The following is a 25,941-nucleotide window of genomic DNA, read 5'->3' as shown; positions in this document are numbered from 1 at the left end:
CTCCCTTAATAATTGTGTCTTTTTTCCATTGATTATTTCCATTTTATCCTATATATTGCTTGTTTGCATATAGTTGCTTACAAATTTTCCCCTCCCATTGGACTGAGTTGCTTAAAAACTGGAACTGTCTTTTGTCTTGTTCTCTGCATTTAGCACAATGTAAGACACAAAATTAGCACTTAAGAAATGCTTATTGACTTGATTTTCATTTTTTGCCTTAGGCACAGAGGAAATGAACTACAAAATGCAACATGAGTCATTTTGTCTTTCTAGCAGGTTTTTTTTTTTTTTCCTATTTGAGACATAATGTTGAATATTAGATGTTCTGGGGAGTTATTTGGGATGGAATAATTTCCTTGAAACAATAAAAGCAACATTTACATTACTATGTTAATAGGGTACATTCATAAAGCCTCTGTTTATTTTGTCTGATCTCCCTGGTGGAGTGTTGTTTTATTCATTTATAGTTAAATAAAACATTTATTACATACCTTCTCTGGGCTAGACATGAGAGGGAGCAACATCTAAATATGGATTACAGAGTTGACTTGAGTTAGGAAGATTGTGAAGGGGCTCAAGTTTAGTTTCTGAAACCTGCTGACTGTGTAATCCCTGGCAAGTCACCCCTGGTACTAAAGGCAATTCTCCTTTCAGTTGCAGAGAAGGTGCTAACCTGAATTGATAGAGGGAGTTAGTTCCTCATTGGGAGCTTGTTACCATAAGGACATCATAGAAAAAAACAAAGATATAAACCCCAAACCAAAATAAATGAGGCACAGTGCTAAGTATTGAAGTGCTTACAAAAAATAAATGACAGTCCCAATTTTCAAGGTATCTATCTTACATTTGAAAATCACTTTTGCATTAAAAAATTACTTTAAAAATACTATTTTCCTTGATCCCCACTCAATCTCATAGAATAAGTAGAAAATAGTTTTTATATTTTATAGGTGATTCTATGGAAGGTCAGAGAAATTAAGTGATTTACTGGTTATGGGCAGTAAAGCATATTGGGTATCTCATATAGAGTGAGCTCCTAAATGTTGACTTGATGCAAGACAGCCTCAAACCTAGACCTTCTGGCTCTTTAAGTACTCTTTACTCTATGCATTCTATAATGCTTTCTGCTTCTTCCTACTCTTTCCTCTTTATTCTTCCTTTTTCCTTAACTCAACTTTTCATCTTTCTCTCCAATTTTGAATAAAACTTTGCGGTATAGAAATGTTTTGATATGGAAAAATAGCTACCTCAAAATCAGATGCGGACTCTCCTTCCAGCACAAAGAATTGACTTCCTTTTTAGGTTATGTCCAAATTCTTCCTGCTGTAATAAATTCCATCTTTTTTTTTCAAGTGTGTGTGGAATTTCTTTCCCTTTACATCATTTGGTTTTAGTGTTTTCATCAAAGGACTGAAGATGTCACTAAATTTGGGGAAGTTATGGAAGTCTTCAAGAATTCCAGCTGATGGAATGTCATTGAAGTAGCCCAACAAATAAAGTGAATTTAAAAATAAGAAATGGTCTTAAAAGCATTTCTCTTTGCCAATAATTTGTTGCAGATATGTAGCTAAGAAAATGCTGGACAAGGCCTGAAATATAATTTTAAACACATTGAAACATCTCAGAAGTCATTAATGAGTTTATACTTATTTAATTGAATTTCTCCTTCCCACAAATGTATTATATTAACATTAGTGACACACAAGTGGATAGGGATAGGTGAGACAGACCAATAGTACTCTAAATGGAAAGCACTGAGAAGCTCTGAAGTTTGATTTTATGATTTTATATGATGATTAATGATTTTATAACCCTTTTTTGAATGAGTCACCCTCACGATATTTTCCTTAATGCTTTTATGAGAAGAAAAGCTAAACAGGAAATAAAGATGGAAAAGGATGTATTTACATTTGGAATTAAATCCCCAAAGTTATTAAAAACAGTATTCTCATTGACAAAAGAATACTATAGCTTGGCCTATATCCCAAAGTGATCAAAGGAAAAGGAAATAGCAATATTGTATGTATAATTTCCTCTTTTTTTTTTTTTTTGTTCTTTTTTTGTGATGGCAAATAACTGGAAACTAAATGATACCTATCAATTGCGAAATGGTTGAATAAATTGTAGTGTATGAATGTAATGGAATATTATTGTGCTGTATGAAATGGAGAAAGACTATTTCAGAGAGACCTGGATGGACTTGTATGAACTGGTGCAGAATGAAGTGAGTAGATCCAGAAGAACTTACATTTTAGTATCAATATTATAAAAATGAACAATTATGAAAGGCATGAGAATTAAGAACTCTGATTAATTAAATGATTAGCCATTCTAACACTACTCTTCAAATAATACTACTTAGTGGGTCTGATCTTCTAACATCTATCAGAGATGATAAAAGAAAAGACAATGTATGTTTATTTTATTGTTGTTAATGTTTCTCTTTTTAAAAATAATAGCTTTTAATTTTAAAAACATATACAAAGATAGTTTTCAACATTCACCCTTGCAAAACCTTATGTTCCAATTTTTTTCTCTCCTTCCCCCTCCACATATGTTAAATGGTACAATACTATATATTTTCACAATTATTATGCTGCACAAGAAAAATCAGATTAAAAAGGGAGAAAAATTAGAAATAAAACAAAAAAGCAAAAAACAACAATAAAAAATGAAGATACTGTGTTGTGATCCATTTTCAGGCCCCACATTCCTCTCTCTGGGTGCAAAAGGCTCTCTCCATCATAAATTTATTGGATTTGGTCTGAATCGCCTCATTGTTGAAAAGAGCCATGTCCATCAGAATTGATCATCACGTAATCTTGTTGCTGTGTACAATGTTTCTTGGTTCTACTCACTTCTCTTAGCATCAGTTCATGCAAGTCTTTCTAAAACTTTCTGAAATTATCCTTATGATCATTTCTTATAGAATAATAATGTTCCATAACATTCATATACTGTAGCTTATTAAGCTATTCTCCAATTGATGGGCATCCACTCAGTTTCCAGTTCCTTGCCAAAAAAAGGGCTGATATAAACACTTTTACACATGTGGGTCTTTCCTCCTTTTTTATGATCTTTGGGACACAAGGCCCAATAGAGACACTGTTGGATGAAAGAGTATCACAGTTTGACAGCCCTTTGGGCATAGTTTCAAATTGCTCTCCAGAAAAGTTGGATAAGTTCACAACTTCACCAACAATATATTAGTGTCCCAGTTTTCTCACATCCCCTCCAACATTTATCATTATCTTTTCCTGTCATCTTAGCCAATCTGAGAAGTGTATAACGGTACCTCAGAATTGTCTTAATTTGCATTTCTCTGATCAATAGTGATTTAGAGCATTTTTTCATATAACTAGAAATGGTTTTACTTTCTTCATCTGACATTTATCAATTGGACAATAGGTTGAATTCTTATAAATTTGAGTCAATTCTCTATATGTTTTAAAAATGAGGCCTTTATCAGAATCCTTAGATGTAAAAAATTTCCCCCAGTTTTCTTCTAATTACTTAATATAATCAAAATTATCCACTTTGCATTTCATAATGTACTCTAATTCTTCATTGGCCATAAATTCCTTCCTTCTCCACAAATCTGAGAGGTAGGTATACTATTCTTTGTTCTAATTTGCTTATAGTATCACTCTTTATGTCTAAATCATGATGCCATTTTGACCTTATCTTGGTATAGGGTGTTAGGTGTTGGTCAATGCCTAGTTTCTGCCATATTTTCCAATTTTTGTCAGAAAGTATGTTCTTATCCCAGAAGCTGGGGCCTTTGGGTTTATCAAACATTACATTACTATAATCTTGTTAATATTTCAGTGAATATATGATCTCATGAAAATGGGTATTCTTTCCATTGGTGTTCATTACAACCTTCCTCAGATGATGCAATTTTTATCCCTGGAGGGCCTAATGGAATATCAATCCAGTGTGCTATAGACTTTCTTCTGGGTCTTTTTACATTGTGTATTTGTTATCAGTGGAACACTCTAAGCTATCCATATGTTATCACTTGCTATTGACATATCACCTGTTCATTTTCTTTTTCTGATCATACATTTTCCTTCTTGTACATAAACTGTTCTTTACTGAAAGAACATTCATGTTGATGTGGACCTTTGTGACAGGGATCAACTTGATATTGTTAAAAACATCAGACAGTTTAAATACAATGAATTCTGCTTTCTTTCTTCAATTTAAGATCAAACTCATTGTTTATCCATAGCACTTATCCCGAATAAATGTCCTGATGTATTTACTCAGTTGATTGGCTTTCCAACTGAATAGCATGGTCTTAATTTTAACAATTGACATTTTTCTTTTTATTGACATCTTTTGTTTTGATATTAGTTTTATTCTTTTTCCTTTTTCTATTCAGAAAGCTATTTTTTATAATAAAAAGAGGAAAAATAATTAAATAAAACATTAAGAAAATCTGACATCATATTCAATGTTTCTGATCCATAATTCCTCATTTTTCAGGAGATAGAGATGCATAACTCCTCGTTGGAGCCAAGCATTATTATTATAATTTCACAATATTTAGTTTTGTTTATCTTGTCTTTTTTACTTTTACATTGTTGAGTATTTTGTTTTCTTGGTTCTCTTTATTTTATAAAGCTTCCCATATTTCTTTGTGTTCAACATATTCATAATTTCTTATAGTTCAGTAATATTCCATTGCATTCAAACACTACTATTTATTTTTCTTTTCTTCAACCAATGGAAATGATTTTGTTTTCCACTTCTTTGCTACTGCAAAAATGTTTTTTAAAATATTTTGGTTGTATGGGACTTGAGAAAACCCCAAACGTCTTTGGATTATATACTTGGCAGTGGGGTTTCTTGATTAAAGAGTATTTAGTTACTTTCTCAACAACACTATTTTACAGAATAGTCGGATGAATTCATAGCTTTATCAGTAGTATATTAATGTGTTTGTATTTCTACAACACCTCTAATAAGTATGCATCTTTTATTGCTTTTCTTATTTATACTATTTAGCTGATCTCTCTTAAGTATTCATGGATCTCTTTGAGGAAGCTATAATATTCTGGGGCTTGACATAATAATCATTATTTAATTTCCCCAAAGTCAGCCCTTTCTCCCAATTTCCTTATTTCTGCTGTCATTAAGCTAGTCAGGGCCAGATCTAGGATTTGAAACATAATCTTTTGATTTAATATTTAAACATGCTGATGATTGGTAAGGAACCCCTGCAAAGTCGATGGCATCCAGGTTTAAATAGTAACTATGGCAGTATTAAAATGTGTTTTTAATTTTTAAAGAGACATTAAATATCCATTTTAACAGCACTTTAAAGTAAAGACCTTTCTTTCCAGAATAATGTTTGGTCATGCTAATTTTTATTTTTTAAAGCAACTTTATAAATAATTGGAATAGTAATAGCTAAAATTTGTGGCATTTTAAAGTATATTTGAAGTACATTATTTGGTATGATTATCATTATAAACCTATGGGATAAACCATGCAGTTATTATCCCCATTTACCAGATGAGGAAACTGGTTTGAAGAAGTTTCAAAGGTGAGATTCAAATCTAGGTCTCTATTGACTTCATGTCTAGCATTTTCCCTGCTAAACTGTGCTATGTTGTGATAGTAGCGGTGTGATGGTACATATTGTGGTTAATTGGAAACTAAGCAAAGTTTTTTGTTTTAATTTTTTGTTTAGAACACTTGCACTGTAATATTTCTCTTATCAGAAGGCCACTTTTTTGACAATCTGTGTGTCTTTTTGACAGCCTGAGTGACATGAATGAAGCCAAAATTGATGCATTTTATTCATACTTTGCTTAAAGGAGAGTTGTTTAGCCTTGCTTAAGAGCTTTTTGACTCATACTTTACACTTGATTCCTATGTACTTAGTTATCTCATTTCCTTTACCCCCAACATATTGGAAGTAGCAAATTAGGAAAAGGGAGGAAAACTTTCATAGATCATTTAAATGTTAGCAGTAAGAAATGACAGCTTACAATATAACCTTGAGAAAAAACAAAACTACAAAAATAGATAGAAATAGAGCCATCTCTTATGCAATAAATAGGAAATTGGACCTGTGAATTCATTGATATAGGAAACTCCCAGAGGTGGCAACTCCTTACATCAATACAATCTACACCTTCTCGATAATTTAGTCAGAAATTTTGCTAAAATAATGAGAGCTTAAATGACTCTCCTAGGATTACATGGATAATATGTGTCAGAAGCAGACTTGAAGTCTGGTCTTCTTGGCTTTGAGGCAGACTTTATTCACTATGCCACACCACTTCCTTATCTCTTATAATAATTATTTTTCTTTTATAATAATTAAAGAAAAAGGAAAAGGAAGTTCAGTAAAACTGTCATTAGTATTCTCTTTCAGTTTCTTCTTTTCCTTTACCTCAAGCATTGTTACATATTTCTCCAAATGATCCAATTTACCATCTGGGCTTAGAATAAAGCAACAACAAAGCAACAAAAGTGATTTCAGAGTTAATTTAGGAAACTATACACACTTGACCCTATTTTTGTTATAATCTTTAGGAAAACAATATTTTGTGGGTGATAAGTTAATCTTTATTAGAGTTAAGAAATGACACGAAAGATTAATTTACTATTCAAAGCATTTCCCCTGACTATTGGGAATATTAAAGTGAAGATTGGACTGTTTATCCATAAATAGTAGGGAATTCCAAATCCTGAAGGAGCTTTCCACTTGGCACCAGTAAAATTTCAGAGTAGCAAAGAATTAAGATCCTCCTTTCTGCAGCCAAACTGAGCTGTCCTAGTTGAGACATAAAAGGGAAGGAATGGGTTTAAGTGATGACCAAGACTGCCTCATTTTGCCCCATCTGAATCCCATTTTGTTTGTACACACTGACTTCTTGAAAATTAGGTAATGAGGAAGAGAGCAGCACAGACACCCAACTAACAGGAAAGACAACTTTCTTCTTTTGTTCTTACTATCTTTCCCCTCAGCTGTGTCTAGTCTAAATATCTTTGGGCATTAAAGTTGTGTTCATTGATGTATTCTGGGAAGATATTTAGGACACTGTGGTCACCATCAGAAATCAGCAAAGATGATGAAAATCAGCTGACTTCATTTTCCTAGGGCTTGGAAATGAGACTAAGAAGGATATCAGATATCTTACACATGACAGAGAAATAATGAGGAGAGTGGTATGATGCTACCCTTTCCCCCCACACATGTGGATGCCTAGAAAGCAAACACTAAGAGTCAGCAACCTCTTAAAACCATAAGTCATATGTTTGTATCAAGTCGTTTACTTTTATAGATACAAAAGGAACATTAAAATCATAAATCTTAAAAAGAATAACAAATTAAATAACTAGAAAAAAAATTCCCCCCAGTGTACATTAGTGTACTCTCATCTGGGTTGTCATACCAGTGGGGAGGGCATATACATAGAGATGTATGACCAGAACACATAGTTGGAAGGTATATGTGTGAAGAATGCATGTAGAACATACTGATAGGGGGAATTCTCATGGAGGATATGCCCAATTATAGCACTCAATGAAGACCATGTATGAATTCCTGGGACAAATAATTTCTAATGCTACAAGGTCACTGATGATCTCTGATCAGGGAATCATGCTGTTCTCTACTGGACACTGCCCATCTTCAGGCAGCTGGGAGTTTCTATTGGACATCTTGTTCTTACTTTCTGGCATGTTCTTGCTTTCTACTCATCAACTTTTCATCACATCATAGTTCCATTCTCCAATGAATGTCTCCACTAGTAACGACAATAACAAACAAAGTTTTGGACAAGTAACAGAAGACCAGAGGAGTTTCCAGTGGTGTTTTCTTCCATAAAACCCACTAAAAGCAAGTAATATATGAGAGAAAAATATTTGGGGGAAATGGAATATGCTTAAAATAATGGTGTTTGAGAGTTCAGATTTCTGAATTATAGCTTTAAATATATGGACAACAGACTATTGACCAAGGTCGGAGTACCTCATAAAGACTAGTAAGAACATATTCACCTGGTGATTTGTAGTTCTAATAAAAAGAATTTTAAACTGAAATGAAAGGGAGAGGGAGAAAACTACTTATGTGTATCCATATAACAAGTTAAATATTGTAGATATGGGCTATGGTATAGTAAAATAGATAATAATAAAGAAGGTAAGAGATTTATGGGAGACAAAATTCAAAAAAAGAGTAGTAGATTGTGAAAAGTATAAGCTACAAGCAAGATAAACTAGAAGAGCGGATGCACACAAATAAATTTGACCTTTTGGAAATAACTAAAACTTGGGGGGATGAGGTCCATGACTAGCATATGATTCCAGATGGGTATGCCTTATTCAAAAGAGATGGGATAGCTACCGGGCTGTAGGGGAATGATGAGGGTGATATTATATATGAAAATGATGGACTCATGTAAATGAAACTCAATGTTGGGAGAAACAAACAATTTTTGCCATTAGAGAATATGATAAGCCACCACTTATTTAGAGATAAATGAAGAGTTTGAGAAACAGATCACAAGTCTGGGACAGAGGTGTGATAAGGAAGATGTAGGGGTCCTCAATTGTTTAGACATAAGCTAGAACACATACTCTTTGGCAATACCAGAAAAATGTGGAAATGTCAAGGGGAAGTTCTATGGTGAACCTAATTCTCAGTAATAGGAAGGAATTGGCTGTTGGCACAAAAATGATGAAAACCTTGCATAGGAGGAGAGTTCATTTTCTCCTAGAATTTGTTACAGAGAAAAAGAAAGTTGGGCATAATCTGACATGCTGTCTAGATTTAGAAGACAGCAAATTTCCAAAAGTTCAGAGGAAAGTTGAATGAGAACATATTGACTAAAATTTCTTTAGGGAAAATCAGTCCAGGTAATAGGATGAATACAAAAGCATGTCAAGTTATTTTAATAATAACAACAAGAGTTATCTTTATTTATTTTATTAAAGCTTTTTATTTACAACACATATGCATGGATAATTTTTTAACACTGACCCTTGCAAAACTTTCTGTTCCAAATTTTCTTCTCCTTCCCCCCACCTCCTCCCCTAGATGGCAGGTAGCCTAATACATGTCAAATATGTTAAAATATGTTAAATATACTACATACACACACACAAATATTTATAGAGTTATCTTGCTCATGAGAAAAATTGGATCAAGAAGGAAAAAATCTGAGAAAGAAAACAAAATGCAAGCAAACAATAACAGAGTGAAAATCTATGTTGTGTTCCACACTCAATTCCCGCAGTCCTCTCTCTGGGTATAGATGGCTCTCCATCACTGAACAATTGGAACTGATTTGAATTGTCCCATTGTTGAAGAGAGCCATGTCCATCAGAACTGATCATTATATAGGTTTGTTGTTGGCATGTATAATGATCTTCTATTTCTGCTCATTTCACTTGGCATCAGTTCATATAAGTCTCTCCAGGCATCTCTGAAATCATCCTGCTGATTGTTTCTTACAGAACAATAATATTCCATAACATTCATATACCATAATTTATTCAACCATTCTCCAACTGATGAGCTTCCACTCATTTTCTAGTTTCTGGCCACTACAAAGAGGGCTGCCACAAACATTTTTGCATATATGGGTCCCTAACCCATAAGATCTTCTTGGGATATAAGCCTAGTAGAAACACTGCTGGGTCAGAGGGTATGCACAGTTTAATAACTTTTTGAGCATAGTTCCAAATTGCTCTCTAAAATGGTTGGATCTGTTCATGGTCCTACCAACAATGTATCAGGGTCCCAGTTTTCTCACATCCCTTCCAATATGTGTCGTTATCTTTTCCTGTCAGCTTAGCCAATCTGAGAGGTGTGTAGTGGTATCTCAGTTGTCTTAATCTGCATTTCTTTGATCAATAGTGATTTGGAGCACCTTTTCATATGATTAGAAATAGTTTCAATTCTTCATCTGAAAATTGTCTGCTCATATCCTTTGACCATTTATCAATTGAAGAATGTCTCGAATTCTTATAAATTTGAGTTAATTCTTTCTATATTTTAGAAATGAGGCCTTTATCAGAACCTTTGAATGTTTTCCCAGTTTATTGCTTCTCTTCTAATCTTGTCTGCATTAGTTTTGTTTGCATAAAAACTTGTTAACTTAATATTATCAAAACTATATATTTTGTGATCAGTAATGATCGTCTTTGATCACAAATTCCTTCCTCCTTCACAGTTCTGAGGGGTAAACTATCCTATGTTCTAATTTGTTTATAATATCATTCTTTATGCCTAGATCATGAACCCATTTTGACCTTATCTTGGTATATGGTGTTAGGTGTGGGTCGATGCTTAGTATCTGCCATACGAGTTTCCAATTTTCCTAGCAGTTTTTGTCAAATAGTGAATTCTTATTCCAAAAGCTGGGGTCTTTGGGTTTGTCAAACACTAGATTACTATAGTCATCAACTGTTTTGTCTTCTGAACCTAACCTATTCCACTGACCAACTAGTCTGTTTCTTAGCCAGTACCAAATGGTTTTGATGACAGCTTCTTTATAATATAGTTTTAGATTTGGTACAGCTAGGCCACCTTAATTTGCGTTTTTTTTCATTAATTCCTTTGAAATTCTTGACCTTTTGTTCTTCCAGATGAATTTTGTTTTTTCTAGGTCAGAAGCACTTGATATTTTTCCAATCGTTTAGATATGATTTTATTTGTGTGGAAAGTGTTTTGTATTTTTGCTCATATAGTTTCTGATGTTCTGTTGGCAGATAGATTCCCAAATATTTTATACGATTGACAGTTATTTTAAATGGAATTTCTCTTTGTATTCTTGCTATTGGATTTTGTTAGTGATGTGTAAAAATGCTAATGATTTATGTGGATTTATTTTGTATCCTGCAACTATGCTAACGTTGTGGATTATTTCTAATGGTTTTTTAGTTGATTCTTTAGGGCCATCAAGAGTTCTAAAGCTAAAAGTGTGAACTAGGGTGCTAAGAAAAACTTAAAAAAAAAACCCTATCATAGACTTCCAGGAGCCAAGATGGTAGAATAAGCAGTGAATCACTATAAATCTCCCACATTCACTTTCAGACAACCATAAAATAATACCCCAAATCCTGGATAAGCAAAAAGATGGGATGAAATAATCTTTTAGCCCAAGAAACTTGGAAGATCATTAGGAAAAGTTTGTTTCACTTGGGAGATATGGGTATCATTTGAACTTTACTCTTATCAATAATGGCTCAAAGAGGGAATAATATAGACAATCAGTTGAATATAGAAAATTTTTCTTAGGAAAGTAGGAGGGGAAGAGATTAGATACAGGAGGGATGAACTTCAGAAGAGGGCACACCAGAGGAAATAGTAGTCAAAAGGAAACACTGTGAAGAAGGGGAAAGTAAAAGGAGAGGGAGAGAGAACAAACAGAAGGAAAAATAGAATGGAGGGAAATGCATAATTAGCAATCATAACTGTGAATGTAAATAGAAGGGACTCTCCCATAAAATGGAAGAGGATAGCAGAGTGGATCAAAAACCAGAATTCTATAATATGTCATTTACAAGATACACTTGATGCAGAGAAACACATACAGAGTGAAGGTAAGGGGCAAGCGTAGAATCTATTGTTTCATTTTCTGTACCATCTCAGAACTTGATAAATCCAACCAAAAAAATGAACAGGAGTGCAACTAGGGAAGTTAAATAGAATATTAGAAAAGTTTGATATGATAGACCTTTGGTGAAAACTGAATGGGAACAGAAAGGAATATATCTTTTCCTCAGCAGCATATTGCACTTATACCATATATTAGGGAACAAAACCTCAAATTCAAATGTATAAAGGCAGATATATAATATATTCTTTTCATATGATAATGCAATAAACAAAGGGCAATGGAAAGATAGATTAAAAATCAATTGGAAACTAAATTCTAAAGAATAAATGGGTCAAAGAACAACATAGAAACATTCAGTAATTTCGTTAAAAAGAATGACAACAATGACACAACCTCCTAAAATTTATGGGATGCAGACAAAGAAGTACTTAGGGAAAAATTTATTTCTCTAAATTCTTACATCAACAAAAGGGAGAAAGAACAGATCAATGAATTGGGCATTTCAAAAAAAAAAAAAAAAAAAAAAAAACAAACCCCAGGGGGGAAAAAACAAGTTAAAATTCCCAATTTAGCACCAATTTGAAAATTCTGAAATTCAAAGGTGAAATTAATAAAATTGAAAAGAAAAAACTGAGTTAATGAAACTGAGTGTGAGTTTTATGGAAAAAAAAAACCCAGTAAGATTGATAAGCTGTTGGTTTATTTGATTAAAAGAAAGAAGAAAACTAAATATCCAGCATCAAAAATGAAAAGGATAAAATCACCGCCAATGAAGAAAAATTAAAGCAATCATTAGGAAATACCTTGCTCAATTATGTGCCAACAAATCTGACAGTCTGAGTAATCATAGATTTTGCACAAACAAAACCAATGCAATGAAGATTAGAAGGAAAACAGAAAGCTGGGAAATAATCTTTATAGCAGATGTCTCTGATAAAGGCATCATTTCTCAAATATAGAGAACTGAGTCAAAATTATAAGAGTACATTATCATTCCCCACTTGATAAATGGTCATAGGGTATGAATAAACAGTTCTCAGATAAAGTGCCCTAAATCACTTTTGATTGGAGAAATGCAAATTGAAACAACTTTGAGGTAACATCTCACACCTGTCAGAATTATGAGAGAATATTACAAACATGGTTAATATGACAGAAAAGGAAAATGATCAGTATTGGTAGGGATATGAGAAAATTGGGACACTAATGTACCGTTGGTGGTATTGTGCACTGATCTAACCAATCTGGAGAGCAATTTGGAACTATGTTTAAAGGGCAACCAATGCATACCCTATGATTCAGCAATATCATTCCTAGGTCTGTATCCCAAAAGAGTCATAAAAAGGGTAAAAGCCCCCCACATGCAAAACAAAATTTATAGCATGGTGACATACTATTCATGGTGGCAAAATATTGGAAATTGAGGGAATGACCATCAGTTGGGGAAAGGCTAAACAAGGTGTGATATATGAATATAATGGAATACTATTGTGCAATTAGAAATGATGAATAGGTAGATTTCAGAAAAATCTAGAAAGACTTGTATGAATTGATATGAAGTGAAAAGAGCAGAACCAGAAAACATTGTACACAGTATCAGCAACACTGTGTGATGATTAACTCTGAATGACTCGGCTTTTCTCAGCAACATAATGATCCCAGATGACTACAAAGGATTTATGAAGGAAAATGCTATTCTTAACCAGATAATGAATTTATGGAATCTGAATGAATATTTTTCCCATTTACTTTATTCTTTTTCATGATTTTCCCTTTTGATCTCTTTCTTCTTTTACATCTATGACTAATATGGAAACATATTTTACATGACAGCACACATATAACAGATATAAAATTGCCTACCATTTTAAAAAGAGGGAAGGATAGGGAAAGAAGACAATTTGGAATTCAAAATCTGATAAAAACAAATGCCAAAAATTGTCTTGACTTGTCATTGGGGGAAAAAATAAAAATGTTTAGAAGATGGGGGGAGAAAGCCATTTTGAGAGAAGGAAAAGAGTCAGAAAAGAATTATGACTGTTGGTTACAATAGATGAGATAATGATAATGGGTGACAGAGAAGGTGGAACTGACCAACCCATACTATCCTTACATTTTTCTCCACTGATGAGAATTTCCTTTAGATTAGAAAGGCCAGAACAAAAATGACTAATGGCAATTAACTCTCAAATGTTGTGCTTGTTGAAACCCTTTTCTTTTTTAAGTGCAGATATTACCTCTATCGTGATCTTTTCTAATTTTTTTTTGTCGAAAATGATTTCTTCTTCAAATTTACAAAAATCATTTTGTTATTATTTTGATCTGCCTCTGCCTTTTATTATACTTAACTGTGTGTGTGTTATAATTGTTTCTCCTCATTCCCTGGTCCTTAAGTAGATTTGAGTTTCTTGAGATCATGGATTATGCTGGTTTTCAGCTTTCTATCCCCAGGACTTAGTTCAGTAGCCTGCTTAGATAAGCACTTTTTAAATGTTTGTTCACTTGAATTCTTTCTTTGTTAACTAAAATGTGAACTCTGAAAGATCAGAAACCTTGTTTTTGCCCTATAAGACTCAGCTCAGTACTACTAATATAGAATAAATGTAATGGGCTGAGGCTTGAGTTGATGCACTGAGGTCCCAAGCACGTGAAGCTAAATAGTAATTGGACTATACTCTATTAATATATAAGCTTGGAGAAAGAATGGCCCCGCCCACTCTTTGTGCAAGTCCTGATGTGTTGTATAGGAAGTGACGATTTTGGTGGGTGGAGGCAGGGGAGTGGAAAGGGAAGCGGAAAGAGAGACTGTTGGCTGGTGTCTTGTCACAGCTGCTTGCATTGCTATCGCAACTGCCCTTCACCTCCAATCCCCTTTTCACCTGCAATCCCCCTTCATCTCTGCTAGTTGGCTTCCTGTCACAGCTGCCCATATTGCTATTGCAATCCTTCTTCACCTCTACTGAGAATAAAGATTGAAGATTTTTCCTTTAACCTGAATTTCTGACTCCGGCTGATTTTAAATTTGTGGTCATCATAATAAATATACAATAAATATCTTTTGTGAGGTTAAAATGGAAAGGATTCCATTTTGTAGGGTTAAAGTATTAAATAACCATGGTTATATAATAGTGCTAGTTTTAATAACAGTGCTCTCTAGAAACAAAAGGTGCTTAATTTTATCAACATGAATAGTCCTCCTACCAATACTGATCAAAATATATCCTCCTTGATAGCTTTATGATTTGTTGTAAATCAAAACAATTCATTCCCTGTTATCAAGTCTTCTGGTGAGCACTCTCTTTGAACTTAGCTCTCCTAGTTCTTCAGTGTAGGTATAAGTCCATATGCTAGCCTGTATTCAAAGAATCTACAGCTTAGCTCTTTTTTTCTAGTAAATTTATTTATTTTTAATACACATTGCTTTATGAATCTAACTTAGCTTGATAGAAACTACTCTGTTGTTAAGTGTTTGAGAAAAAGAGACTTAAGGGGAAGATTTTAATGGGTAGTATATTTAAATACAAGATTTTCAAATACTTTTTTTATGATGTTTGTCCAGATGACCATAATATGACCTTCAAAGAATAGGATCCAATAATTTGAATTAAGAAATTGTGGCAGTAATTATAATTGATGAGATGGTCAATTGTTTTCAAATTGTTTCTAATCATTAATTTTTAATGCAATTGAATTTGGTAAATGACACAGTGTATAAATCATTACAAGAGAGTGGAAGGTATGATCCAATATGATTTAAACTCTTGCCAAAATCCCAGAGATACTTAAAATCAGATCAGATTATATTGTAAATAGTTATCTAAACTGGAAAAAGAAGTACATTTTTTCTAGGAACATTGTATCAACTTTGTGTTTTTAGGAAGACACTAACAGAGCAAAAATTTTGGGTTTATTTAAAAAATTTTTTTCCCAAGGGGCAATGATTAAGTGGTAAGTGTCTGAAGTCAAATTTGAATTCTGACTCCAGAGCCAGTGCTCTATCCAGTGTGCCATTTAGCTACCCATCACAGAGCAAAAATTACCGGTCAATAATTCATACTTTGGTTTGTCTCCACTTTGCGTGTATGATCTGAAACAAACAAGTTGTGAATTATTCACTTTTTAAGTTAATAGGGTATGGAAGATATGCAAGAGTTAAATTAATGTTTCATTAGTTAAATTAATGTCTTGTAAAATAATATTACAGAGGGAACCATAGTTTAATCTTTTCTTATGTACAACTATTAAGTCAAATCTCCCCAAGATTGGTTGGACATGTGCACCAAAATGCAATAATTTATATTTATATCTTTTTTCTTTATTAAAGCTTTTTAATTTTCAAAACTTATGTGTGGACAATTCTTCTATATTAGCCCTTGCAAAACCTTGTGTTCCAATTTTCCCTGTCTTTCCCCACACCCTCCCCTAGATTGCAAGTAGTCAAATACATGTTAAACATGGTATAAATATATGTTAAATACAGTATATGCATATGATATTTACACAATTATTGTGCTGCAAAGTAAAATCAAATCAAACGTGTAATAAAAAAAAGAGAAGCAAAATAAAATGCAACCAACAACAAAGAGTGAAAATGCTATGTTGTGAACCACACTGAGTTCTCACAGTCTTCTCTATGGGTATAGATGGCTCTCTTCATCAGTGAACAATTGGAATTGATTTGAACCATCTCACTGTTCAAGAGAGCCCCATTCATCAGATTAATCATCACATAATCTTGTTGTTGTTGTGTATAATGATCTTCTGATTCTGCTCAATTCACTTAACATCAGTTCATGTAAGTCTCTCCAGACCTTTCTGAAATCATCCTGCTGGGCATTTCTTACAGAACAATAGTATTCTATAGCATTCATATACCATAATTTATTCAGCTATTCTCCAATTGATGGGCATCCACTCAGTTTTCCAGTTTCTTGCCACTACAAAAATGGCTGCCACATTTTTTGGTACATGTGGGTCCCTTTCCCTATTTTAAGATCTCTTTAGGATTTATATCCTTTTAAAACTAAATCTTATGTTATATTTTATCTGGGTTTGTAAACTTTTAGCAGTGGAGTGTTCATTTCATATCTTAATTCTAGTTTTCCCTCTTCTTCCTTTTTTAGGTACTATGACAACTTTACCTCTTGCACAGAACTTGAAACCAACATTGTGGGGTGCTTTTGGCCTAATCCCCTAACAGAGGGCTTCATCACGGGAGTTCACAAACAGTTCTTCTCAAACTGTACATCAGACAAAGTGCATTGGGAAGACCCACCAGATGAAATTCTCATTCCCCTGATTCTGATTCCTGTCCTGTTGACAGTGGGGATGGCGAGCTTGGTGGTGTGGTGCAGTAAACGGAATGATGTTTTGGTGTAGCCTGCATGTTCCTTTTTTGGCTTTCATTGTTTTCTTTTTTTTATTTTTCTTTTTTCTTTTTTTTTTGGGAAAAAAAACCCAGCAGAAGTCAAGCATTAGGAATCAGTGGTCTATGGCGGTTTTAGCCTAAATAGCTCCTATGCAAAGGAAATCTTTCTGGGTTTGCAAAGTCTTGAGGAAAAGCTGCCATTTTGGAATTTGGTTTGCATCATGAAACACCCGTTTTTAGTGAAGCAAAGACACTGAATTTTATCAGATTTCTAATTCTACCAGAAGTAAAAATGGAAATTTCTAGAGGAACTGACAGTATCAAAGCTGCTGAATACAAAAAAAAAAAAATGAAAGGCATTCTGGGCCAGTGAGAAGTAAGTTTGTTCATTGTTTCTTGCTAACCATTCATCTCACAAATATCTATATACAGTTTGAGTCACTTGTCTTTGAGTTGGTAGAGGGCTTATATTGTGAACTTGATACCAAAGGTCTTCTACTATTGGATTTCACAGAAGGCTATCTCAGTTGTTTTCTTTGTAGCAAAAGGAAGAAAATACAACCAAAGATAATTACTGCTGTTTTGAAGACAACACTTTAAATAGCCACATCATACCTTTAAGGAGAAAGGACCATATCATATGAAAGGATGATAACAGAAATGCTTTCTTGACTTGAGTAAGACAGAATTGGCTTCAAGAAGAATGCAGGCCCTTTTCTCACAATGTGAAAGAGTAAAAGGAAATGGACTGCCTTAATTTACCAAGGAGTAATGAAGGAGCTACACATGCATTAGATCCCTTCATTTGTTCTTTAATTATTATTGTCACTTTTATGAAAATGAGTACTGACTGGTTTCTTCCCATGCCTTCTTTTTACTCCCAAAGGGATGGAGTGTACACAGTGTTCTATAAATAATAGAGTACCCAGGCTGAGATGCCTTTGAAATGCTAACTGTCAGAAACTGGCTTTTTTTTTTTTTTTTTTTTTTTTTTTGATAGATAGATTAAGGACAAGCATCAAGATGGGGGAAAAAAGCCACGAGGAAGCTTGTAACAGCCAGTGTGGGTTACATAGAATGGGGAAGAAAACAGCTCTTGCAAAAAAGTGGAAGAAAACCATTTCTGTGTTGCTGTAAAAATGTGGATATCTGTGTATTTTCTGGATAATTGTTTTCCCTGTTCCCTTTGTGAGCCCTTTCTTGTCACTTCCCGATTATTCTCTATTCCTTGTTGAGTGAGTAGTTCAGTTTAACTTCTTCAGCCAAAATTTGTCCTCCTTTAAATGTATCTTTCCTAGGTCCCAATTGGATCTTTTATTCTTAAGAGAGCAAGTGTGTGTTTGTAATAACTGTGTACATAATTCCTATATGTAAGATGTGTTTATGGGTTGAAATATTCAGTGATCCTGTTTTTTAAAAAGTCCCTAAGTAAATGTATTTGTTGTTGTTGATTTTTTTGTCTTTCACACTATTCCAGTAAACAGCAAATGCTTTCACCAATGCTGAGAGAAGTAGACCATGTTATTTATTGATTGTCATTCTAATAATCATATTTCTATGGATACACTCCCTAAATCAGTTATGCAGATTGAGTTGCTCTTTCTTCTTGTTAACTAGATTTCAGATGCAAAAGTGATTTTCTTTTGTAACAGGCCAACTTTTCTATTCCTTGACAGTGATCCAGGAATGAGTTTTTGGAGACCAAAGAGAAGTTTTTTGTGAGTGTTTTGTTGATAACACATCAGTAAATTTTCTTACACTGAGATGTTTTAAAAGCCACAGCTTGCTAAGCAACCTTGTAAAGTCAATTTAGATTGTACAATTAGAGGAATTGTTTTTGTTTTCTCAGAAATATGCCCTATAACTTAAAGAATCATCACCTAACCTATCCTCAGTGGTTGTATCTGGCTCTGAACATTTGTTGGAAACTTAATCACAGAATGTTCTAGTTGGGAAAGATCCTAGAGATAATTTAGTATTGGGTAAATAGGAATTTTCTCTACAACAGTTCCAATAAATACTTATCTACCTTATGTTTGAAGACTTTTACTCATTGGAACAAAGCTATATCCTCCTAAAGAAGACTATTCAACTTTTGCAAAGCTATGTGGATGAAGGTTATCATGATAACAAACTTATAAAACTTATCAATATCAAAACTTAAAAATTTGCAAATTGTTTTGCATTCATTATTTCATTTGATCTTCACAGATGAAGAAACTGAGGCTTACAATGTAAGCATTTTTTTTTTTTTTGCAATTTAAGCAATTTTGCCTGTGATCATATAGTTAGTAAATTTCAGAAGAAGGATTTGAACTCATCTGAAATTATCAGGAATTTTATTTTATCACCTCAAGCCTAAATCTTCCTCCCTACAGTGTCAAACAATCCTTCTAATTCTTTCTTCTGTGATCAAACAGAAGTCAGGTCCTACATTTCAATATTATAATCTCCTAAATAATTATTTTGTGTTCACCTTTCCTTAAATTTCCCCAGATTTTCCAACTTATCTTCTTATGCCATGATCTATTTTTGCCTTACTGTCATGGTTGCTTTCATTTGGATGTGTTTTGGTTGATTAAATACTTATCTAAAATGCATAACAAACTAACAAAATACTTGAATGCATTCTGACTCACAGCAGTGTATAATGGAATCAATACCTTCTTTGTTCAGGAGTTAGTACTTTTCTTAATCACATTAATATTTTGGTCAGCATATCACAGTTGACTCATTTTGAGCTTGTGATCTGCAAAAAATCTCCTGGTTTCAAGACTTTATTTTCAAGTTTTTATCTAAACTGTCTAGCTGTGCTTTTGTGGTAGATCATTAAGTGCAAGTCACTTAATCTGGTTTGCCTCAGTTTCCTGATTTTTAAATTGAGTTAGAGAAGGTATTGGCAAATCACTCCAGTATCTTGGCCAAGAAACCTTAAGGAGGTCACAAAGAGTTAGAAGTGACTGAAATGACCCAATAAAAATAAATACTATTTTACTTATGTTGTTATTAAATTTCATCTAATTTCATTTAACCCATAGTTTTTAAGTCTGTGAAGGTATTTTTGAATCTTTGTTTTAAAGTCATGAATGTTGGCTATTGTTATTATTATTATCTTTATAAGTCACTGTGCTAACTATCTTTCCCAGTTTTGATTATTAACAATAATGATAAACATGTCATCTATGCCTTTATCCAAAATAAGTCTTCATTACTCACTTGCTATATGTCTGACACTGTACTAGAAGACATCAACTAATATCTTGAATAGCATGGATTAAGGACAAATTCTTGCTGATAGTCCACCAGAAATATTCCAAAGCTCGACACTGAACCCATTAATCACTGCTCTTTGAGTTTGGTCACTCGACTATCTCTGACTCAGCTAAACTGTACTATCATTTAATCCATAATAATAGCATGAAAAAGTTTGACACATATGTTGCTAAAATTAAGACCTACTTTATGTAAATCATTCTTATAGTGTACCAGTTTAACAACATTGTTAAAGAAGGAAGTTATATTAATTTAGCATTAACTTTTTTAAATGAAGTAATTTTTTGTTTTATTTATCATTGCTCCTTTCTCTAAATATCTACAAATTATCTAATAATTAATTCTAAAGTTTTGTCAAATCAAATTTAAGTTCGCCAGCTTATACTTTATACTGTACCTCTTCTTGCCTCCCTTTTGTGAAAATGGGCTCATTTGCCCATCCTGAAATTTGTAGTACCTCTTCTATTCTCCATAGACTTTCAGAAATCATGATAGCACCTTATTAATCACTCCTACTAGTTCTTTCAGAATTTTGGAATGCATTTTGTTCTGCTTTGGCTGAATTGCTCATGACATCTTTTACAAAGTACTCTTTCATTGCATCATCATGGCATGGCAGGCGTGACCTTGTGTCCTTAAAGTATATGCCAGTAAAGTTCCAGTTTTGTCAATTCTGACCAAGTTGGAAAGGGTTTGAGTATGTCTTATTTGGGAATCAGCCTAACAAGGACAGAAGTGCTTACCAGAAGGTTTGTTACGGGGCTTGATTTTTTTCACATATAGCCATCCACAAAGATGATCCAAGCTATAGAAGATGAGGGAGGACTCTGATGCAATTATATGTTAGAAATATTAAAATAATTATAGCAATTATTTGGAAATTGGAAATAGAACTGCTAGAAATATCAGCAGTTCTAGCCTTCTTAGATAATAAATAACTAAATGTATACATACATTATACATACACGAATGTGTATATATAGCACAGTAGATAAGAGTATTGTCATAACCCAGTATGTTAGCACTGGGTTATCAGATCATAGTTATGTATGAAAGCAAGACAAACTCAAATTAATCTGGAAGGGAAGTAGCTCAGGAAGACTAAAGAAACTTCTGTCTTCAAGGCAGGTGGAAATCACCAGGTCAGATGTCAATAGCATGGATAGTTCTGAAAGATCATTTTGAATCTATTCTCTACCTTCCTCACTCCTCTAGCTCCCAAAGAGTCCATGAACTTGAATGGGTCATTTTAATCTAAGCCACACATGTTTTATTATAATTGGTTTTCTTTGTAGTCCTATTCTATTAATTTAAAAACATTCTGAAAAGGATTCATAGATTTTTACCAAACTGCTAAGAGAATCTATGATACCAAAAGATTTTGCACCCTTTGTTATGGAGTTGAAAGAAATAAGATTCTTTTATTTGATGGTAGCTTTATGCCTTTTTGGTTACTTGAGCCCAAAGTAGAGTCTGCTGATTTTCAAAAGTTTGATCCTATTCAGGTAAGTCTTTCCGGTTTTTTTCTGAACCCACTCTGCTCATCATTTCTTATAGCATAATGATATTAAATCACAATCATATACTGCAACTTTATTTAACTATTCCCTAATTGATGTGTACTACCTCCATTTCCAATTCTTTGCCACCAAAAAAAGAGCTATTATAAGTACTTTTGAACATAAAGGTCTTTCCTTTCTTTTTAAAAAAAAATCTCTTTTGTATACAGACCTTTTAGTGAGTGGTATTGCTGGTTGAAAAGTATGCATGTTTTTATAATCCTTTGGGCATAGTTCCAAATCTAGAAGGGTTGGATTAATTCGCAACTCCAACAGTGGTTGGAAATAGAAATTCTAAATTCTCATTCAATTGAAGAATCCAATTTTCTCACATCTAATCCAACATTTGTCATTTTCTATTTCTGTCATATTAGCCAATTTGATAAATATGAAGTGTACTTCAGAGTTGTTTTAACGTATATTTCTCTAAGCAAGAGTGATTTAGAGTTTTTTTCATATGATTATGGATAGCTTTGATTTCAAGTTTTCTTCAGTATATAGTAAATTGATAAGATATACCTTAAAAATGTCACTTCAGGAAATTAGGTTCTATAAAAGATCAGTGAGATATTTTCGGAGAAAATATTTGGAGGTCATTATTATGTAATCATAGAATTTGGAGCTTTAAAAGATTTTGAGATCATTTGGTGTCTAATTACAAATGAAGAAAAAAGACTTCAAGAAGTTGGATGGCATCTTCTATCCACTGAGGTAATAATTAGTATTTGAATACAGACCTTCTAACTACATATAATGGTAAAACAACAAAGACAGAAACAGACAATTAAAAAAAAATTAAACTCCTTGTCCTTAATGAATACTAAGACAAAAGTGACATTATCTGATCTTAATGATTTTAATTCTACAAACAGTATTTATGATAAATAAATGTGAACTAATTTGGGAAGGAAGAGTATTACCAACTGGTGAAAATAGTGTTGGTCAAGAAAGACTTGAAGGAGGAGGAGTTGAATTTCAGACTTTTTAGAGATGGATATTGAAAGAGAATCAGTTCCAGGCTTGGAATGTATTGTTGGCATAAAAACATGGGAAGAGGAGAACCAAATTTGAGGGACCTTAGTAGTTTGGCTAGAATGTATAGTATATAAAGAGGTAGAAGCCTTTAAAGGGGAAGTTAGATTATAAAGTCTTTTAATTGCTGAATTAGGGGCTTTTATTTTGTCATAGAGCTAATGCGGAGTTACTTAAAATTGCTGATTCAGGGGGAGGGACATAGTCAGAACTGTGTCGTTGGAATAGTAATTCCGCAGCAGAGGATAGAATGGGAAGAGAAGGAACTAAAATCAGGGAAATTAATGAGGAAGATTTTACAATGCTTCAAATAGGGTGATGAAGCAACAAACACAACAAATAACAACAATCACCTAACATTTATATGCTGTATTAAAATTTGCACAGTATTTCACCTGTATTCTCATTTGAACTCCACAAGAACCCTTTGAAATATGTACTAGCTAGGATGGTACCTGTATGAACAGGAAGAAGGAGACAGATTAGGATGTAAGGCAAATAGAGATAGAATTGACAAAATTTCCACCTGATTGGATATTAGTTGGAGTGAAGAAGAAGAAATAGTCAAGGATGGTTCTAAAACTATGAACTTGGGTGACTTGTACCCCCAATAGTAATAGGGAGATTTAGATAAAATGAAGTTAGGATGGAAGATATGAATTCCATTTTAGAGATGTTGAATTTGACATGCTAATATCCAGGTGTAAGTGGCCCAAAGATACTATGTGACATGGAATTGGAGCTTAGGGGAGATTAGAATTCTATTGATATGTAGTTTGAGCAATTATCCATATATAGATAATGGAATCCATTAGATTGGATGAGGTCACCAATTCAGAGAGAGAAGAGGACTCAGGGCAGAATTTTAGGGGTAGTAGTAAGGGTTAACACAAAGCAGTTACAAGATGTGAATAAAGATTCAGCAAAGGAGATAAAAAAATAATGTGATTGAAATCAGAAGACATGGATCTTTACAACAAATATAGAGGACCTAGGTTTTAGGACCTCTATAGCTCAATAGAGACAATATTGCATAGTTGTTAGAGTTGGTCTTGCTGAAATTGAAGTTGTAAAGAACAACGTTACCATAAGTTGTGTTCCCTTTAAGATCATCACTCTGAGATTGTGTCCTCTTTGATCAGGATCTCCTAGGCTCCAAGGAGTCAAGACAGAGCCCAGACTTTTCAGGATGAGAGCATCAACTCCCATAGAAATTCTAAATTCTCATTCAATTGAGGAATCTTAATCTGATCAGTTCCAACCCTCCCCACCTCCCTACCCCCCCAGCTGGTCTGATCTGTTCCGGCTGTCCCAGCCTCCATCAAGATGCCCAATATAACAGCTTTCCTCAATTAAGGTTTGCCGATGGGACTAGGTTGCTTGCTATCACTTTCAGCTGCCAGGATCCTTCTGCCCACTGAGAAAGCATTCTCAGTGCCAAAACTCCATTTTCTATTAGAAAACATTTTCTATCCAACAATAAAGTTTCATTTTATAACTAATAATTCAGGAATAAGTGAATTCTTTCACTCCTAAACCTGCACTGATTTAAAGGGGATTCTTAACAACTTTCTTATTGCCACTAACTTCTTGACCACCAGGAATTGAGACTACTCAAACCGCATCATAATGAAGACTGAGTTCAAGTCCTACCTCTGACACATAGACTGTGTGACCCTGGGCAAGTCATGTAACCTTTCACTTATTTAGGTAAGGGACAGAGCAAAAATGCTCAAGTCTTTCTACCATCTTGCCTGAGTTCTTTCAGTTCAACTCTCTAAACAACTAACTCCCCCCCCTCCCCGCCCCAAAGTATTTGAAATCAAATTCTTAGGATTAAAAAAAGTCATAGGATCTTATTTTTTTAAGCCCAGGACAGCTTTGGAGAAATGAGAATTCTGCTTGTAGATTCTGAGGTGGATGCTGGCGGGGAGCTTGTGTGGAGGATGCTGCACCAACTGTGGGACCTGGAGAAAGTGACAGCAAACTGAAGCAGTGATGATTACAAGAACAATAAGGGAACTAAACTCCCTTCCCTCAAAAAGGTATTAAAGATAATCCTTGTGTTAGCTTTGAGTGCAGGACTGGGTGCCATTTGGCAGCTTCTTTGCCCCTACCAGTTACATAACATGGATGAAAAAGAGTGTTTATGTTTGTGGTCATTAGGGAACAGAAGTCCTACCTGGGCAAGAGCAAGAGTAAAGATCACCACCTTGGAGGCACTGAAAATGTACAGACCTAGCCACAGAATTATAATAACCAAATCAAAGTCAAGAAATAGGCTGGAAAAAATGAGCAAAAGGCTAAAGAAGAAGCTGACCATAAAAATCTTCTATGGAAAAAGGACAGTTCAAGACAAATTCTGAAGACAATTTGTGAAGGGTTACAAAGCCTCAAAGAAAAATGTACCAAGGCCAACAAGAATTTCTAGAAGAGCTAAAGAAAGATTGGGGCATGGGATAGAATAAGTTTCCTGAGGAGCTAATATTTGATCTGAGTATTACAGAACAATCAGGAATTTAACAGATTGAGAGAGGAGCAGGGGAATAGAATTTTCCAGGTCTAGTAGACAGCCTGAGCAAAAGTAGCAAAGCCTGAAAAGGCAGACCCACAATTTGGAATGATGATTAGTCTGGTTAATTCTGCATCATAGAGGACTGATGGTGGAGTTATTATAACAGACAAAGCCAGAATGCACAAAACTATTAAGGGCTTTTTTAGACAAAACAACTTAAACTTTACTCAGCAGGAAATTTGACTTTAAAAGCAGAAAAGGGCAGGGGACAATATAGGACAAAATGATACTGGAGCAGATTGCCTGGCTGAATTTCCCTGATTCCCTATACTAAACAAATAAACATTTTTTTCCCCCAGGAAGTACTGCTCTGTTCCTTTTTAATCTGAAAGTTTGCAATATGATTAACATGATACTAGATCTTTCCTTTCAGGCATCAGGTTCTAAGCACTCTTTTCTTCTGTGTCAATAAGAAGCAATTCAGGGACTCTATAGTTTTGCCATATGCAAAAAGGGAGAAAAATTATTTCAAGTTTCTGAGATTTAATGAGACACAACTTGTCTTTTTACCCCAAATATTTTATAATTCTTCTCTCTCCCTCACCA

The 25,941-nt window shown here is 33.9% G+C and overlaps 1 protein-coding gene across 1 annotated transcript in view; it reads left to right on the top strand.

Annotated features, from left to right (window-relative positions):
• The window catches only part of RAMP3 (receptor activity modifying protein 3), a 59,589-nt gene extending 41,133 nt beyond the window's left edge, over positions 1-18,456 (top strand). Inside the window, exon 3 of the mRNA XM_051984560.1 lies at positions 16,712-18,456. Coding sequence (XP_051840520.1) covers positions 16,712-16,967 — 256 coding nt within the window. The 3' untranslated portion in view covers positions 16,968-18,456. The remainder of the gene's footprint in view (positions 1-16,711) is intronic.
• The last annotated feature ends 7,485 nt before the right edge of the window (positions 18,457-25,941 follow it).

Source organism: Antechinus flavipes, chromosome 1 (assembly GCF_016432865.1).
Source record: "Antechinus flavipes isolate AdamAnt ecotype Samford, QLD, Australia chromosome 1, AdamAnt_v2, whole genome shotgun sequence".
Lineage (NCBI taxonomy): Eukaryota > Metazoa > Chordata > Mammalia > Dasyuromorphia > Dasyuridae > Antechinus > Antechinus flavipes.
Note: the sequence above shows the minus strand (reverse complement) of the source record. Positions and strands in the feature narration are given on the sequence as shown.